General features: G+C 35.9%; 1 protein-coding gene across 5 annotated transcripts in view; it reads right to left on the bottom strand.

Annotated features, from left to right (window-relative positions):
• Positions 1 to 15,983, bottom strand: part of LOC106870560 (calcitonin receptor) — a 283,198-nt gene extending 267,215 nt beyond the window's left edge. For 2 of the 5 annotated variants that reach the window (XM_052967341.2, XM_052967351.2), the window contains exon 1: positions 14,989 to 15,807. In XM_052967341.2, the coding sequence (XP_052823301.1) occupies positions 14,989 to 15,214 (226 nt within the window). In that variant the 5' untranslated portion in view covers positions 15,215 to 15,807. Of the gene's footprint in view, positions 1 to 14,988 lie in introns of all 5 variants that reach the window. The other 3 variants (XM_052967345.2, XM_089352101.1, XM_089352120.1) reach the window with 3 other exon arrangements.
• Positions 15,984 to 19,617: the final 3,634 nt, after the last annotated feature.

Raw genomic sequence — 19,617 nt, 5'->3', positions numbered from 1 at the left:
AAGATCCATTCAGTACTTTTGACGTAGTTTTGGATAAGAAAACAAATGACTAATGTGTGTGTTTGTGTGCATGTGTATGTGTGTGTGATGGGTGTATATATGTATAGATATCTGTATGCATGTATATATGTATATATGTGTACATATTACATGTACATCTATATATATATATACATCTACACATATGCATACATATATGTGTACATCTATATGTATACATCTCTCTCTCTCTCTCTCTCTCTCTCTCTCTCTCTCTCTCTCTTTCTCTTTCTCTCTCTCTGAAAGTATCTGTCATTACAGTATCGAAATGGTGTACATATACATGTATATGTATACATATACATCTCTCTCTCTCTCTCTCTCTCTCTTTCTGTCTCTCTCTTTCTCTCTTTCTCTCTCTGTGAAAGTATCTGTCACTACAGTATCGAAATGTGATTGTTTCAGTTAGTGGAATAGTTTCATTTTTAAAGTGAAAGTATTTGACATGAGTGTTTTTGTTTCACTTTTGACACGTAATACTTAAATAGTGGAGGAGATATTATGTTGCCGTGTGCTCGAACTCTGCAAGAAGTTAATAATTTCTTTTTACTAAAACACAACTGGAACCCTAAGTAAGGCATGTGTAAAATTTGAATGAAATTGGTTGCGTAGTTCTCGAGTTTTAGGGATTCACACAGACAGACAGACAGACACACTTTCTCATTTTTATATATATAGATATATATATATATATATATACATACATACACATATATATATATATATATATATATATATATATATATATATATATATATATATATATATATATATATATATATATAAGGTTATGAAGGGTACTGGATTCAACCAAACCCAAAGATACAGGTAATACCGAGTAAGTGCTGTATACCGGCTAGTTTTGCTCCTTTCGTTGTAAGACTCTATCCATAAAATATATTTCTAACTCTGCCATTGGTCTCTTTATCCTTTTCTCTCTTCATATATATATATATATATATATATGTATATATATATATATATATATATATATATATATATATATATATATATATATATATATAGAGAGAGAGAGAGAGAGAGAGAGTTATTAATATTTCTAAGTCTCTCTAAAGGAGACTACGGCAGCGGTACTGGAAATTAATAGTTATCGCCAAGCCAACATGGCAGTCCCAAAATTAGGACGAAAGCTGCCGTGAATTAGCTCCAAGAAGCCATCGCCTCTATATAAAGGATACAGGTTTCGTGTGTCACATAGCTAGTTAGAGGCGATGGCTTCTTGGAGCTAATTCACGGCAGCTTTCGTCCTAATTTTGGGACTGCCATGTTGGCTTGGCGATAACTATATATATATAGTTACATTTATAAATATTTACATTTGGAATATTTACCCGTACGTTTCCAGTTACAGATTCTGCTTCATTTATACCTATATTCATCGTTGCAGTTATTTTCTTAGTTCCTGTTTATACCTTTACCTTTTATCATTTATCGTTTACTTCTTTCCGTCATTAGACTCCAGCCATGCTGGGGCACTGCCTTCAACAATATTTTATAGTCGGACACGAACAAATCAATCCCAGTACTTTTATTTCTTTAAAGCCTGGTACTTATTCTATCGGCCTCTTTTGCCGAACCGCTAGTTTACGGGCACGTAAACTCACCAACACCTATTGTCAAGCGGTGTGAGGGTTAGAGACAAACATACAAAGACACACGCACGCATACATATATATGCATACACACACATACACTTATATATGCACACACACACAAACACACACATACATACACATACATATAAGACAGACTTCTTTCAGTTTCCGTCTACCAAATCCACTCACAAGGCTTTAGTCTGCCCCAGGCAGTAGGACTAAACCCGGAGCTATGTGATTGGGAAGCAAGCTTCTTATCATAGCCACGCCCTCACCGGACAAAATATTTTGCGGTATGTACACCGTCTTTAGGTTCCGATTTCAAATACCGCCGAAGTCAACTTTACCTATCATCTTTTCGAGGTCAATAAAATAAGGTACCAGTCAAGTCTTGGGTTCCATGTACTTTCTGGTGAAAGTCTAACAGGACCTGAAATCAGTTAGACCGATCGATTCGCTTTCAGTTAATGATGTGAAGGCGTGTAGCTTAGTGGGTAGGATATTCGTTTTACGATGGTAAGGTTGAGAGCTCGATACGCGGCGGTGCATTGTATTTTTGAGCCAGACACTTTATTTCACGTTGCTAGAGTCCACTCAGTTGGGTAAAGATGAGTAGTTGCTGTAGTTCAAAAGGCCAACCTTGTCATATGTGGAGTGCTCAGCCACTTTCACATTTATTTCAGGAGCAGGCCGTTCTGTTCATCGAATCAAATGGAACATTCGTTGTCGTAACCGAGGGAATGCCGCCCCCACTCACACATATATATGCATATATGTATGTGTATCTGTGTATATGTATATATATATATATACATAGTGGAGGGGCAATGGCCTAGTGGTTAGAGCAACAGACTCGCGGTCATAGGATCGCTGTTTCGATTCCCAGACAGGGCATTGTGAGTGTTTATTGAGCGAAAACACCTAAAGCTCCACGAGGCTCCGGCAGGGGATGGTGGTGAACCCTGCTGTACTCTTCCACCACAACTTTCTCTCACTCTTACTTCCTGTTTATGTTGTGCCTGTAATTCAAGGGGTCAGCCTTGTCACACTGTGTCACGCTGAATCTCCCCGAGAACTACGTTAAGGGTACACGTGTCTGTGGAGTGCTCAGCCACTTGCACGATAATTTCACAAGCAGGCTGTTCCGTTGATCGGATCAACTGGAACCCTCGACGTCGTAAGCGACGGAGTGCCAACAACAACAACAACATATAAATATATACACACACATGTGTATATACATGCATGTATATATATATATATATATATATATATATATATATATATATATATATATATATGTATGTATGTATGTATATATGCATGTAGGTATGTATATCTATCTATTTATCTATCTATCTGTTTATCTGTGTGTGCGTGTGTGTGTGTGTGTGTGTGTGGTCGTGGGGAGAAAGAAATAGATATAAAAATAGATAAAAATCAGAAAAATAAATAAATTCTTTGGTCATTTGTCCCTTTATATCATAAACAGGCTTGTTCATATTCCATTCATTGGCGTAAAAGACATCCACTATAACGTACACACGTAATCAAATACAGATTTCATTCATACATATGTGTAAACATAAATGAGTATAGATCAGACAGAAAGGTAATTGGATGGTGAGGATGTGTTGAATCGGTGGCAAATAGAGTGTCAGGATGGGGTGTATAAGTAAGTGTATGTGTGCTTGTATGTGACAATGGTAATTGCTTTTTTATAAGCAGTACATGTGTACTTTAAGCCAGTGTACATAACAATTAAATACGCGTGCGCATTTATCTTCTGAATGGATATTACACTTCCATGCTCTCACCCATAAAAATACGAACACACCTTTACACACACACACACACACACACACAGACACACACACACACACACACGCACACAAGTATGATACACAGGCCTAATATTGTCATGCATTACCGATTCTCACACATGCCAATATATTCTACTGCTGTGTGTGGATAGCTAACGTAGATATCTGGGCTAAGTGTTTATTTATAGATAAATACAAGTGTAAGCAAAAGACTCTGCGCGAACATAGAAACTGTCATAACAACAACAGCAATAACAACAACAATGGTTTCAAATTTTGGCACAAGGCCAATAATTTCGGGGGAGGGGTAATTCGATTACATCAACCCCAGTGCTTAAAAGTCGACCCCGGCAGAATCAGAATTCAGAACGTAACGACAGGCGAAATACCTATTTCTTTATTGCCCACAAGAGGCTAAATATAGAGGGAACAAACAAGAACAGACGAACGGATTAAGTCGATTACATCGACTCCAGTGCGTAACTGGTACTTAATTTATCGACCCCGAAAGGATGAAAGGCAAAGTCGACCTCGGCGGAATTTGAACTCAGAACGTAACGACAGGCGAAATACCGCTAAGCATTTCGTCCAGCGTGCTAATGATTCTGCTCGCTCGCCGCCTTAATAATAATAATAGTAATAATAATAATAATAATAATAATAATAATAATAATAATAATAATAATAATAATAATAATAATAATAATGATATCCTGATGCAGTACAAGGCAGTGGCTCTAATGGCTTCTTATCTTAACTATTGGAAGTGTTATAGTAATGATAATAATGATGATGATAATAATAATAATAATAATAATAATAATAATAATGATAATGATAATGATAATGATAATAATAATAATAGTAATAATAATAATAATAATAATAATAATAATAATAATAATAATAATAATAATAATAATAATGTCCTGATGCAGTACCAGGCAGTGGCTCTAATGGTTTCTTATCTTAACTATTGGAAGTGTTATCATGTACATTGTTTTGTCTTGGTATAAAAAGATGGGCTACAGTAAATATTCTGCTGAAGATCATAGATTTGCTTGTCAGTTGTTTGACCTTAACCAGTTGAGCATGTCCTTTAGTGGTTGACAATGTATGCATCTCTGATCACAAGGAGAAGTAGTGGGGAGTTTTGTTCATCATCCCTAAACAACCCTAATTCAAGGGCCTTTTGAGCGGGATGGGCTACTCGACCTGAAGAAAATTCTAACTGGGCCCCACTTGCAAGATCATGCGTTGTTTATCTTGATATGAGATCAATAGGTCGTGCACATATGGTTGTGATGCATGTGTCTGGTGTACCTTTATCAGACGGGTAGTCATGGCGGGTATATTGGGCTTCGTATATTTTACCCCAATGTCACTTTGATGGCATGCACTGCTCTCTCACTCAATAATAATAATGCCCTGATGCAATACCGAGCAGTGACTCTCATGGCTTCTGATCTTAACTGATTGGAAGTGTTATATACATGTTTTGCCTCGTTGTAAAAGATGGACTACAGGAAATATTCTCCTCAATATCACAGATTTGCTTGTCAGTTGCTTGACCGTAAATAGTTGAGCATTCCCTTAGTGACGCATGATATGTGCATCTCTGATCACGAGGAGAAGTAGTGGGGGAGCGTCATAGCCATGTGTTGAGAGGAATTCTTTGGGGTTTGAATAATTCACCCCTGGAAGCATAGGTATTTCATTCAACATCCTTAAACAATCCTTATTTAGGGATCTTTTGAGAAAGATTGGATACTTGACCTGACGAAAATTCTGAGTGGACCCCACCTGCAAAGTCATGTGCTGTTTATATTAATATGAGATCACCATGTCACGCACATATGGTTGTGATGCATGTACCTGGTGTACCCTTATCAGACATGTAATCATGATGAGTATATTGAGTTTCGTATATTTGTATCTCAGTGTCACTTTGATGACATGCACAACTCTCTTACTCAATGATAACACTCGAACTATGTAAAATAGACAGGAAAACAAGAAAAATAATGACAGGATATAGGATGCACCACCCAAAATCTGACATAGAAAGGCTATATATACAACGCACAGAAGGTGGCAAAAATAACCACCATAGGACTGCAAAAATACCTACTCCAGAAGCAAGGGAAACTCATACAAATAGCCACAAAACACGAGTAAAACAAAAAACTGTTTTCAGTATTAAAGGAAGCTGACAAATGCAAACAAGAAATCAATCTACCTAACAAATACGAAGAAGAAGAAGAAGAAGAAGAAGAAGAAGAAGAAGAAGAAGAAGAAGAAGAAGAAGAAGAAGAAGAAGAAGAAGAAGAAAAAACAACAAAAGCTATAAAACAAATGAAATCCAAACTAAAACTAGAACAGCAACGGACCATGATAAAACGATGGCAAGAAAAGCCTCTACATGGTAAATACTGGGCTAAACTAAATGCGAAAGAAATAGACAGAGAAAAATCCCAGCAATGGCTGAGAAGCTCAGGACACAAAGCAGAGACTGAAGGATTTGTAATTGCTGCACAAGACCAGAGCCTCCCCACCAGAAATTACCAAAAACACATAATGAAAAGAAATATAACAAGTAACTGTAGAATATGTGGAGATGGACAAGAAACAATAAATCATATTATCTCTGGCTGCCCAGTCCTGGCTAAGAAGGAATATATTCTCAGACACGACAGAGCTGGGACCTATATACACTGGAAGCTATGCCAACACTATGGAATAACAACAGAAAAAAGATGGTATAAACACACGCCAGAAAAGGTCACAGAAAACGAGAAAGCAACCATACTCTGGGAGATGCCAATACACACAGATAGAGAAATTAAGGCCAATAGACCAGATATAGTTGTCAAAGATCATGAAGAAAAAGAATGCTTTCTAATTGATGTATCGATACCAGCAGATGACAACGTTTCTCTAAAAGAAATGGAAAAACTTTCAAAATACAAAGACCTGGAAATAGAGATAACTCGAATGTGGAATCTAAAAACAGAAACAATTCCTATCATAGTAGGTATAATAAAAAATATTTAGACAAATACATAACAAAAACACCAGGACTTACAAATATATATAACATACAGAAAATTGCACTACTGGGTACTGCACACATTCTACGCAAAACACTTTCAATACAGTAAACATAAGAGCACCACAGCAAACCACAGCACATACCCAAGGCGCACAGAGCTGCGCTCGGTAGTGAAGTGAAAGCACGTTATAAAAATAAAACTACTGAACAATAATAATAATAATAATCTGATGGGTTTATTTTAATGGCCTGCCGATGTATATAGTACGTTTCTCTGCCCTAAGTATCAGGAAGACACGCGGCAAGAAATGGAAACAGAATTGAAAGAAGATGCTAATGAATAATAATAATAATAATAATAATAATAATAATAATAATAATAATAATAATAATAATAATAATAATAATAACAACAACAACAACAACAACAATAGTACTAATCCTTTCTGATGTAGGTACAAGGCCTGAAATTTTGAGCGGGGAGGTTAGTCAATTACATCCATCCCCGTGTTTCACTGGTAGGTTTCAAATTTCAATATGAGACCAGTAGTTTCGTGGGAGGGGTTAAGTCAATTGCATCGACACCAGTGCTCAACTGGTACTTATTTTATTGGAAGAATGAAAGACAAGAATTTGAACTCAGAACATAAAGACGGTCAAAATTCCGCTAAGGAATTTTCTCGCCCTGCTAACGATTCTGCCAGCGCTAACAACGGGAATAATGATGATGATGATGACTTTTGCTATAGGCACAAGGTCTGAAATTTTGGGGGAGGAGGATAGTCGATTGCTTGAACCCCAGTGAACTACTGGTACTTGTTTTATCGACTCTGAAAAGATGAAAGGCAAAGTCGACTTCGGCAGAATTTGAACCCAGAACAAATTACCGCTAAGCATTTCGTCCAGCGTGCGAACGATTTTGCTAGTGCTAACAATGATGACAACGACGACGACGACAATGACAATGATCATGATTATGATGATGATGATGATGATGATGATGGTTTTAAATTTTGGCACGAAGCCAGTAACCTCGGGGAAAGGGTTAAGTCAATTAGATCGACCGCAGTATTCAGCTGGTACTTATTTTATCGACTCTGAAAGGATGAAAGTCAAAGTCAACCTAAGTAGAATTTAAACTCAGTATCAAAATGTAAAGCGGGACGAAATACCGCTAAGTATTTTGCCTGGCGTGCTAACGGTTGTCAGCGCTAACAGTGATGACGATGATGATGTTGACGATGATGGTGTTGACGATGTTGACGATGATGGTGGTGATGATGGTGATGATGATAATGATGATGACGACGACGACGACTATGATGATGATGATGATGATGATGATAATAATAATAATAATAATAATAATAATAATAATCACTGAGGATGCATTTGGGGCAAAAGTCTGGGCTTCGCTGAAAAAAAAATGCAATTGAAAAAAAAATAGAGAGCCTTATTATAACAGTTCAAGGTCAAGTGTTAGAAAAAAAAATGACTAGTGAAAATATGTGTATAGGGAGAATGTATCAGCAAGATGTAAATATGTGGAATATCAGGTTAAAAGCATGGTTCAGGGAGAAAATACGAAATGGAGGATGGCCACGTTGTGAAAGTTTTGCATTGGAAGCTTTGTCAGAAATGGAACTTCGAAGCTGGCAGTACTTGGTGTAATCATTGCGTTGAAAGAATGCTTAAGTCGGAGAAATGCAAGATTTTATGTGATCTTCCAATTCAAACAGATAAAAAGATGGAATATAATAAACCAGATATAGCAATAATAGAAAAGGAAAAGCGAAGTTGCTTACTAATTGATCCATCATGTGCGTTTGATTCCAGAATTGTGAAGGAAGAAGGCGAAAAATTAAAAAAAAATACAGTCCCTTAAAATTTGAAATTGTGAGAATTGCGAATATGAAAACTGTAAAGATCGTGCTTCGTAATAATTGTTGCATTAGGGACTGTGAGTAATGATATAAATAAGTGGTTGAAAGTGATTGGAATGGAATATCCTGTGGAGCTTCTACAAAACGTTTGCCTTTTAGGTACAGGAAAGATTATTAGAAGGGTTTTTGAGTAGTTGAAAGATTATTGAAAGTTTGTGAATATCTAAGCTTACAGGTTGTAACCTGCTACCCACATAGATTCTACTCGGAATAAGACCAAACCTAAGTCAAGTAGAATACTAATGGTAAAAGTCCATCATATATATATATATATATATACGCACGTTCACACACACACACACACACACACACACACACACACATACACACACACACACACACACACAAGCGCCGACGTAGCTGTGTGATAAGAAGTGAATTTCCCAACCACATGGATCCGGGTTCAGTCTTTCTGTGTGACAATTTGGGCAAGTGTCTTCTACTATTGTCTCGGGCCGATCAGATCCTTGTAGGAGGATTTGGTGGACGGAAGCTGAAAGAAACACATTGTATACATACATATAAATAAATATATATATGTATATATATATATATATATGTGTGTGTGTGTGTGTGTTTGTGTACATGTCTATGTTTGTCTCCCACTACCACTTGATCGCCGGTGTCGGTGTGTTTACGTCCCCATAACCTAGTGGATAGGCAACTACCAGGTAGACGAAATAACCGCTGAGTATTTAGCCCGGCGTGCTGACGATTCTGCCAGTCTTAAAACAAAAGGATAAGAAGTGGAGTCGATTAGATAGACTAATGTTCCTCAAGGCCCAGCATGTCTGTCGTCTAACGATTGAAAATGCCTATACAAAATATTATTTGTTTACACACGCTCATGCACACACACACACACACACACACACACACACACACACACACACACACACACACGCACGCGTGCGAGCACACACACATACATACACATGCAAATAACACAGATATATGCATGGTTGTGTGTTACGTTATATGCCGACGATATTGCACAAAAACAATGTTTTAAAAATCTATTATGGAGTTAGGAATAACGAGATTATGTAACGTTCATATTACTCATCAAGTACACCACCTTCATAAGTGGCGACTTTCATTTTAAACTCATCTCACTCTCATTGTAAAGTAATTTGATATATCATTTGCTAGACGGATGGAAACTGCATTCCTGGAAATCGACAAACAAATATTCTGTATTTGTTTGCCATTTCTCCAGTCTTAAAACAATAAGAATCAGCTAAATGATAGGATTTACAGCGTTTTATATTTTAAATTAAAAAAATTTTCTTTTTATATTGAACCACATACATTACACATATGTACACACACCCACACATTATTAACACCGTCTAAATTTATAAACTTTCGAGAAATTGTGAAATAAGTCTTGTTTTTCTTTGAACAGTGGCTCTCGAAGTACATAAAGATATAAGTAATAGCATATAAATATTGGGTTGGAAATCTTTTGGATAGAATATGTTGAAGGTCGCCTTCGGCCCAATAGCTTTATGTGCTTCAAGATCCACCGTTGTCATTTCTGCACCTTATACACTTTTACTCTTTTACTTGTTTCAGTCATTTGACTGCGGCCATGCTGGAGCACCGCCTTTAGTCGACAAAATCGACCCCAGGACTTATTCTTTGCAAGCCTAGTACTTATTCTATCTGTCTCTTTTTGCCGAACCGCTAAGTTACGGGGACGTAAACACAACAGCATCGGTTGTCAAGCAATGGTGGGTGGGGACACACACACACACACACACACACATATATATATATACATATATACGACGGGATTCTTTCAGTTTCCGTCTACCAAATCCACTCACAAGGCTTTGCTCGACCCGAGGCTATAGTAGAAGACACTTCCCCAAGGTGCCATACAGTGGGACTGAATCTGGAACCATGTGGTTGGTAAGCAAGCTACTTACCACACAGCCACTCCTGTGCCTATATATACACATACGTACAAATATTGGCATAACTACAGAGTTCTACCCCCCAGACTTTGCAAGGGCATAACTTTCAGAAAAATGAATATTTTTTAATGAAATTTTCTATGCATATTGTATTTATTATATGGATTCCGAATATACAAAACTTTTCGGTGAAAGTGTTTTGGAATGGGGGTGGGGGACAATTTTCGGAAATTTCAACAGAGTCCACTTAAATTCCTCTTAACTTCCAGGAAAATGTATATTTTTTCGTGAAATTTTCTACAAATATACTTTGATGTATGTACATTTTGAGCATGTAGGAATTTTTAAGAAAACAACTGCAGGTTATTTTTGGGAAGTGTTCCCCACTCGGTGGTGTTTCGGAGCAAGTCGTCCATAAGTGTTTCATTTTTCTCTATTATGTGCGTATGTGCATCCGTAGATTTGTAATGAAGTAATACGCTGCTTCTGTTCTCTTCTACTTCTCTACCAGAAACGTTTACGTTGGAATTTACTTCTATTGAGAAAAAAAAATCATGTGCATGTTATTTTTAACGTAAGTTTTCTTATGACGGCTTCTCTTTTCTGCTTATTACTTCAATAGAAATCTACGGATGCACATACGCACATAATAGAGAGAAAATGAAACAATTATGGACGACTTGCTCCGAAACACCACCGAGTGGGGAACGCTTCTCAAAAATAACCTGCAGTTGTTTCCTTCAAAATTCCTACATGCTCGAAATGTACATACATCAAGGTATATTTGTAGAAAATTTCACGAAAAAATATTAATTTTCATGGAAGTTAAGAAGAATTTAAATGGACGCTGTTGCAATTTCCGAAAATTGTCCCCCACCCCCATTCCAAAACACTTTCACCGAAAAGTTTTGTATATTCGGAATCTATATAATAAATACAATATGCATAGAAAATTTCATTAAAAAATATTCATTTTTCTGAAAGTTATGCCCTTGCAAAGTCTGGGGGGTAGAACTCTGTAGTTATGCCAATATTTGTACTCTGCATGGATATATAAATATATATATATTTACAGGCGACTTTAGACGTATGTGTACATGATACGCAGAAAAAGCCACACATACGCGCTCACACACACTCAGGTAAACATGTATAAATATGTAGTGATTTCTCATACAGGGACTAATTGAGAAATTAGGTGATGTATAACGGTCGATGGTGCAACCCTTTAGTACATTATTTAGTCAACATTACGAGAATAAATAGAAATGTTGTACACAGCGCGATTTGAACCCAGAAGAAACAAATGCTAAACAAATACCACGATACGTTTTGTTTGTCCAATGCTCTACCCCCACCCCAATACGCACATGCATGCGCGCACGCATACATACATACATACTTACATACATACATACATACATACATACATACATATATATATATATATATATATATATATATATATATATATATATATATATATATATATATATATATATATATATATATATATATATACATGTAATATGTAATTTTTCTGAATCTTCAGATTTTTCAATATGCTAGGCCACTGGTTTGAAATTGATATTAATCAAATTAATATTCAATTTTTCATCCTTATTATATATATATATACATATATATATATATATATATATATATATATATACATATATTTATATATATACATGTAATATAATTTTTCTGAATCTTCAGATTTGTCAATGTGCTAGGCCACTAGTTTTAAATTGATATTAATCAAATTAATATTCAATTTTTCATCCTTATATATATATATATATATATATATATATATATATATATATATATATATATATATATATATATATATATATATATTTATATATATATATATATATATATATATATATATATATATATGTCACTACTTCTCTCTCTCTCTCTATCTCTCGTCCTTCGCCTCTCACCGTTACTACTACTATCTCTCTCTCTCTCTCTACCTCTCGTTGCTCACTTTTATTCTACTTCCTCCCCTCCTTTTCCCTCTGCTACTCTTTCTCTTCACACAGCCTTGGTCACGTGTGTCCGGCTGCTATTTCTTTTCGTTCTTGGAATCACCAAGCTCGCACGTACTTCTTTGCCCCTCCTGTACGTGCTTCACAGCGTTCAAGACATACGCACTTCACGTCTGGCTGTACAGCCTTTTTGTTTGTTTATTTCACCGTTTCGTTTTCCTGTCTTGTTTTCCGTCCGCCACTACCCTCCACAAAAACAATTTAATTTGTGTTCGTGGGAAGAACCATTTTAACGATGCGTACTGCCTTAATTCTTCGAAACGCCGGAGTTTTAATGGTGGCAGCTGATGAAGGAGATGTTTCTATGTGGCCTGCTTGTTTGTTGCACCTTCTTTACCATTTTGTCCTTGTTCTTTTGCCACGTCATGTACCCAGTTATGTATCTATATGTACATGTAGATGAACGTATATACATACATGTACATATATATGCATATACTCATATATTGTTTATATATATATATATATATATATATATATATATATATATATATATATATATATATATATATAAACATGTATATCTGAGATACACTGTTGCGACAAATAAGTTTCCCGTCAGGCGTGCAATTTAAGTTGTTTACGAAGTTTACAGTATATATAGAGAAGATATGCTTGCTAAAAATGAGGCAACGAATAATGATTCCCTTTTAAATATTTTCTTTATTTTTATATCTTGTTTTGAACCATATGCTTAATCTCTCTAAATTTTGTAACCTTTGTAAACAGCTGCTGAATCATGATTTAAAACGACACGATAAAGTTAGTGATAGTTCAGACTTACACACACACACACACACACACACACACACACACACACACACACACACACACACACACACACACACACACACAATACACATACACACACACATACATCTAAGCTAAATATATAAATATAAATATATGAACTGGCTGCTTTTTTTTATTCATGTTTGTTTACTGCAATCCTGTGTATATGTCTATGCATACACACATTCACATACAATTACAAATATATATAGATATTTGTTTACGCGCGCGTGTGCGTGATATATTCGCTACATACCCATGGAACAAAGTTGACCATAACTCTTAAAAAATCCTCAAAACGTTTTAAGTGCAGAGATGATATTTTTTATTAAACAAATGATTCTATATATATCTTTGCATTTTTTTTCAAAAGATAATCGTTTTAGCCTTTTAAGATATACAAGATATTAAAACAATTGTGTGGTTGTGAGGCATTACCTTGTTAACAAAAGTTATACACATACATACATATGTATGTGTGTGTGTGTGTGTGTGTGTGTGTGTGTGTGTATTTCTTGTTAAATGAAAAGCTACGCACTCTACTAAAAAGTATCAATTAATCTTTCAGCTTAATGCTAAATTATTTTTTTATGCATAACTTCACATAAAAACAAACTACATGTGTGTGCGAGTGTATATGTATATATGCTCTCTTTCTCTCGCTCTAATTGTTTGTCTAATTCTCTCGCACCCTCCTTTCCCTCTCTCACGCTCTCCCTCCTCTCCCCCCTCTCTCTCTCTCTCTCTCTCTCTCTCTCTCTCTATATATATATATATATAAACTTATGTATGTGTATATATGGCCGCATGTATGTATGTTATATGTGTATGTAAACACACGTACACGCGCAAACACATTTATACCTATTACACACGCAGACACAGTCATGCACATATACGCCTGTGTGTGTGTATGCGTGTGTGTGTGTGTGTGTGTGTGTATGTGTGTGTGTGTGTCTGTGTGTGTGTGCTTGTCCTTTACATGTTACAGTCATTTGACTGCGGCCATGCTGGAGTACCTCCTTGAAGGGTTTCAGTCGAACAAATCAACCTTACGATTTAAAGCCTAGTACTTGTTCTTTCAATTTCTTTGGCTGAACCACTAAGTTACGAGGCCATAAGCATACCAGCACCGGTTGTCAAGCAACGGTGGGGGGACAAACACAGACGCAAAGACACACACACACACACACACACACACACAGACACACACATATACGACGGGCTTCATTCAGAATCCATCTAGCAAATCCACGTGGACCCGTGTCTATAGTAGGAAACAGTTGCCCATGGTGCCACGCAGTGAGACTGAACCCACAGCCACGTGGTTGAGAAGCAAGCTTCTCACTACACAGCCACGCCTACGTATATATACACACACATATATATATATATATATATATATATATATATATTAATATATACTTTTGTTATTTACACCACCTGTCCTCGTCTGTTGTTATTATTTGTATATTCTCCCATATATATATATATATATATATATATATATATATATATATATATATATATATATATATATATATATATATATATATATATATATGTATATATATACTCACACACGTTCTGTAGTTGCATTGATAACAATATACAGAGCGAAGTGTAAAAAATGAAATAGAAACAATATAGATAACGTTCAGAAATATATGAAATAATAAACATTAATGAAATAGTTGATAATGTGTTATATCTTCAAGTCGAAAATAATCAACAAACTTACCTGTAATGTGATCAGTCAAGAGACCAGTGCTATTACATTGATCATGCGAAAAATTTATCCTCGAGAAAACTTCATTGTTTGATAGATTGCCACTGTAATGTTGTTTTGAAAGTGATTTGTTGGCGGCGTTAGTCGTATTCATCCTCGATTTACATGCAGGATGTTCATCTGTTCTGTTGCTTTGCCTGCACGAAAACAGACAGAATACATTCTCGTATGTCCACATTCATGTCTTTCTCAACAAACACAAAAACACACTTGTACAAATACGCGCACACAAACAAGTACTCACGCACGCTCTGCCGGCCTCTCTTTCACTCTGTCTCTTTCTTTCTCTCTCTCTCTCTCTCTCTCTCTCTCTCTCTCTCTCTCTCTCTCTCTCTCTTTCTTTCTGCCTCTCTCTCTCTTTATCTCTGTCGCTGTCACATACACACACACACGGACACAGTATGACGCCCTCACGCCTTTTCTCCACCTACCACATAATTTTACTCTTTGTTTTCTTTCTCCTTCTTTATATCACTGACATTGTACATCTGTCTATTCCCCTCTGTGTAATCTCACTTTCTATGTTGCCTTTCTCTCTCTATATACATTTGTATCTCACTGTACACACATATTTTTTTCTGATTGTGTGTGTGTATATATATATATTTCAATCACTGGGCTGTGGTCATGCTGCAGCACTGCCTTGAAGGATTTCGTAGAACAAGTCGACACCGGTGCCTTTTTTTTTTAATATAAACTGGCACTTATTCTATAGGTCGTTTTCGCTTAACTATCAAGTTACGGGACGTAAACAAAACAACTACAGGTGTCAAGCGGTGGTGGGGAACAAACACAAACAGACACGCACACGCATACACACATATGTATGTATGTATGTATGTATGTATGTATGTATGTATGTATGTATCTATCTATCTATCTATCTATCTATCTATCTATCTATCTATCTATATACAGCACAGCTCTCCATCTACTCACAAGGCTTTGGCAGGCCCAAGGCTAAGAAACTTAGCTAAGATATCACATTGTGACAGTGAACCATGAACCATGTGGTAGGAGGAAAACTTATCACACATCCAAACCTGTGCAAATATATAATATATATACATGTACTTGTGTGTGTGTGTGTGTGTGTGTGTGTGTGTGTGTGTATATATATATTTCGTATGTGTATTTCGCGTGCAAGATTCTTGATGTGGATACGTGTGTTGAAAGAAATACAATTAAACCTTGGGAGAGGCATTATGCCGGTAATAAACACACGCACTGGTTCAGTCCTTTATTAATTTATAAGTTAATAAAGGACTGAACCAGTGCGTGTGTTTATTACCGGCATAATGCCTCTCCCAAGGTTTAATTGTATATATATATATATATATATATATATATATATATATATATATATATATATATATATGCCTAGATACACAAATACATACATACATACATACATACATACATACATACATATATATATATATATATATATATATATATATAAACACGTATATATATGGATCATCATCATCATCATCAACATCACTATTATTATTATTATTATTATTATTATTATTATTATTTTTGTTCAGTAGTTTTATTTTTATAACGTGCTTTCACTTCACTACCGAGCGCAGCTCTGTGCGCCTTGGGTATGTGCTGTGGTTTGCTGTGGTGCTCTTATGTTTACTGTATTGAAAGTGTTTTGCGTAGAATGTGTGCAGTACCCAGTGGTGCAATTTTCTGTATGTTATATATATTTGTAAGTCCTGGTGTTTTTGTTATGTATTTGTCTGAATTTTTTTTTTATTATACCTAAGGCACCTACTATGATAGGAATTGTTTCTGTTTTTAGACTCCACATTCGAGTTATCTCTATTTCCAGGTCTTTGTATTTTGAAAGTTTTTCCATTTCTTTTAGAGAAACGTTGTCATCTGCTGGTATTGATACATCAATTAGAAAGCATTTTTTTTCTTCATGATCTTTGACAACTATATCTGGTCTATTATTATTATTATTATTATTATTATTATTATTATTATTATTATTATTATTATTTGTTAGCACGCTGAACGAAATGTTTAGCGGTATTTCGCTCGTCGCTACGTTCTGAGTTCAAATTCCGCCGAGGATGACTTTGCTTTTCATCGTTTCGAGGTCGATAAATTAAGTACCAGTGAAACATTGGGTCGTTTTAATCGATTAGTTTCCTCCCGACAAATTTCAGACCTTGATATTTTTGTGGCTTTCGTCACTGTTTACAATTATCGTTAAATTTTTTTTTTTTTTAATGTATCATATAGATGTAATTTTTGACGCTGAATCCGAATTTGTTATTCATTTATTCCATAAAAACTTTTGCGAAAATGTTACAGGTGTTTAAAGTTTGACAATTTTCGGAATTGTCAGCCATTCAGAAAACTGCGTTCGTTACCTCTTCCATTATCTGTCACAGTCGCGAGAAAGGAGGCGAGGGCACCGGCATGTCAAAACATTAGACTAGCTGCAGTAAACAGTGGAAACAAAAGATTCGCGAGAAAATTAAATATTTAAAAGCTACGAACAAACCGACAGGAGTTGCTAGAAATAACAGTCAAAACATTAAAATATACACGAGTAAAGTAAACAGTGAAAAGCATTGAAACATTCGCGAGTAAATTAAGTCTTTAAAAGCTACGAGCAAACCAACAGGAGTTGCTAGAGATAACAGTCAAAACATTGCTTAAAACAGACATTTATTAGTTAAAAAACTCAAGAACGAAAGTTTGTATTACACTCTAGGATTTTATAAAATAAATTATTTTTCTCATATCTCCTCCACATAAATTCACAAAGATAAGAGTCAACCAAGCGTTTGTTTCCACGCTTTAAAGATGCTCAGGTACATTCAATTTGTTGATTACATTCAATTTGGTGGTTTACACTCCTTGTGAGCATGGAAATAGAGTTTTTTCGCCAGGGTGATGTGTAAAATACTCGCTTCTGATTGGCTAAAATACCCAAATTTTGCAAATTTTAAAGACTAATTACAAAATTTGAAAACAATTGGAACAAAATTGTAAACAGTGACGTAAACCACATGGATCCAATGATGATGATGATGATAGTGGTGGTGGTTTGAAATTTTGGTACAAGGCCAGCAACTTTGAGGAGATAAGTTGATGACATCGACTTGAGATTGCGTACAGATGAATGGAAAATTCGACCTCGGTAGTATTTGAACCCAGAACGTAAAGACGGACAAAATGCCGCAAACTATTTTGCCAGTCGTGCTAACGATTCTGCCAGCGCGCCACCTTATATAGTAATAATAACAATAATAATAATGATCTTTTCTATTATAGGCACAAGGCCTGAAATTTGGGGGAGGGTACAAGTCGAATACATAGACCCAGTGGCATTTGTACTCAGAACGTGAAGACGGACGAAATACTGCTAAACATTTCACCCGGCGTGTTAACGTTTCTGCCAGCTCGGCGCATTAATAATAATAATAATAATAATAATAATAATAATAATAATAATAATGATAATGATAATAATAAGATTGGCAGCCAGAGATAATATGATTTAAAATCATATTATCTCTGGCTGCCTAAAATCATATTATCTCTGGCTGCCCAGTCCTAGCTAAGAAGGAATATATTCACAGCTGGGACCTATATACACTGAAGCTATGCCAACACTATGGAATAACAACAGAAAAAAGATGGTATAAACACACGCCAGAAAAGGTCACAGAAAACGAGAAAGGCCAATAGACCAGATATAATTGTCAAAGATCATGAAGGAAAAAATGCTTTCAACGTTTCCCTAAAAGAAATGGAGAAACTTTCAAAATACAAAGACCTGGAAATAGAAGTAACTCGAATGTGGAATCTAAAAACAGAAACAATTCCTATCATAGTAGGTGCCTTAGGTATAATAAAAAAATATTCAGACAAATACATAACAAAAACACCAGGACTTACAAATATATATAACATACAGAAAATTAATAATAATCCTTTCTACAATAGGCAGAAGACCTGAAATTTGGGGTAGGGAACTAGTCGATCATATCGACCCAGTGTTTCACTGGTACCTATTTCTTTAACCCCGAAAGGATAAAAGGCAAAGTCGATCCCCGCGGAATTTGAACTCAAAACGTAGTGACGGGTGAAATACCGCTAAGCATTTCGTCCAGCGTGCTAACGATTCTGCCAGCTCGCCGCATTTGTGGTTTTCGATCATCATCATCAGCATCATCCTCGTCGTCGTCGTCGTCATTGTCAGCGTTGGCAAAATCGTTAGCATATCGGTAAAATTGGTTAGCAGCATTTCGTCCGTCATTACGTTCTGAGTTCAAAACCTGGCAAGCCCGACTTGCTTCTTCATTCTTTCGGGGTCAATATAAGTAAAAGCTGAGCTCTGGTTTTTTACGCCCTGAGTTCAAATTCCACCTCCACCTATGCAACGCATAGGGTAGTAATAATGGAGTGAGTGATGGAGAGTGGATGATTATTACTACCCTATACCTTGCCCATTTTGCGAAGATTAAGCCGACATATAGTCCCATCACTTTTGATAATTTAGTTGGCTGCCTGGCATTAATTGCTTCTCTCACCACGACCGGTACACAT

This window comes from Octopus bimaculoides, chromosome 1, assembly GCF_046866305.1.
Source record: "Octopus bimaculoides isolate indiv1 chromosome 1, ASM4686630v1, whole genome shotgun sequence".
In the NCBI taxonomy this organism is placed as follows: Eukaryota; Metazoa; Mollusca; class Cephalopoda; order Octopoda; family Octopodidae; genus Octopus; species Octopus bimaculoides.
This window is presented reverse-complemented; position numbering and strand designations above follow the sequence as displayed.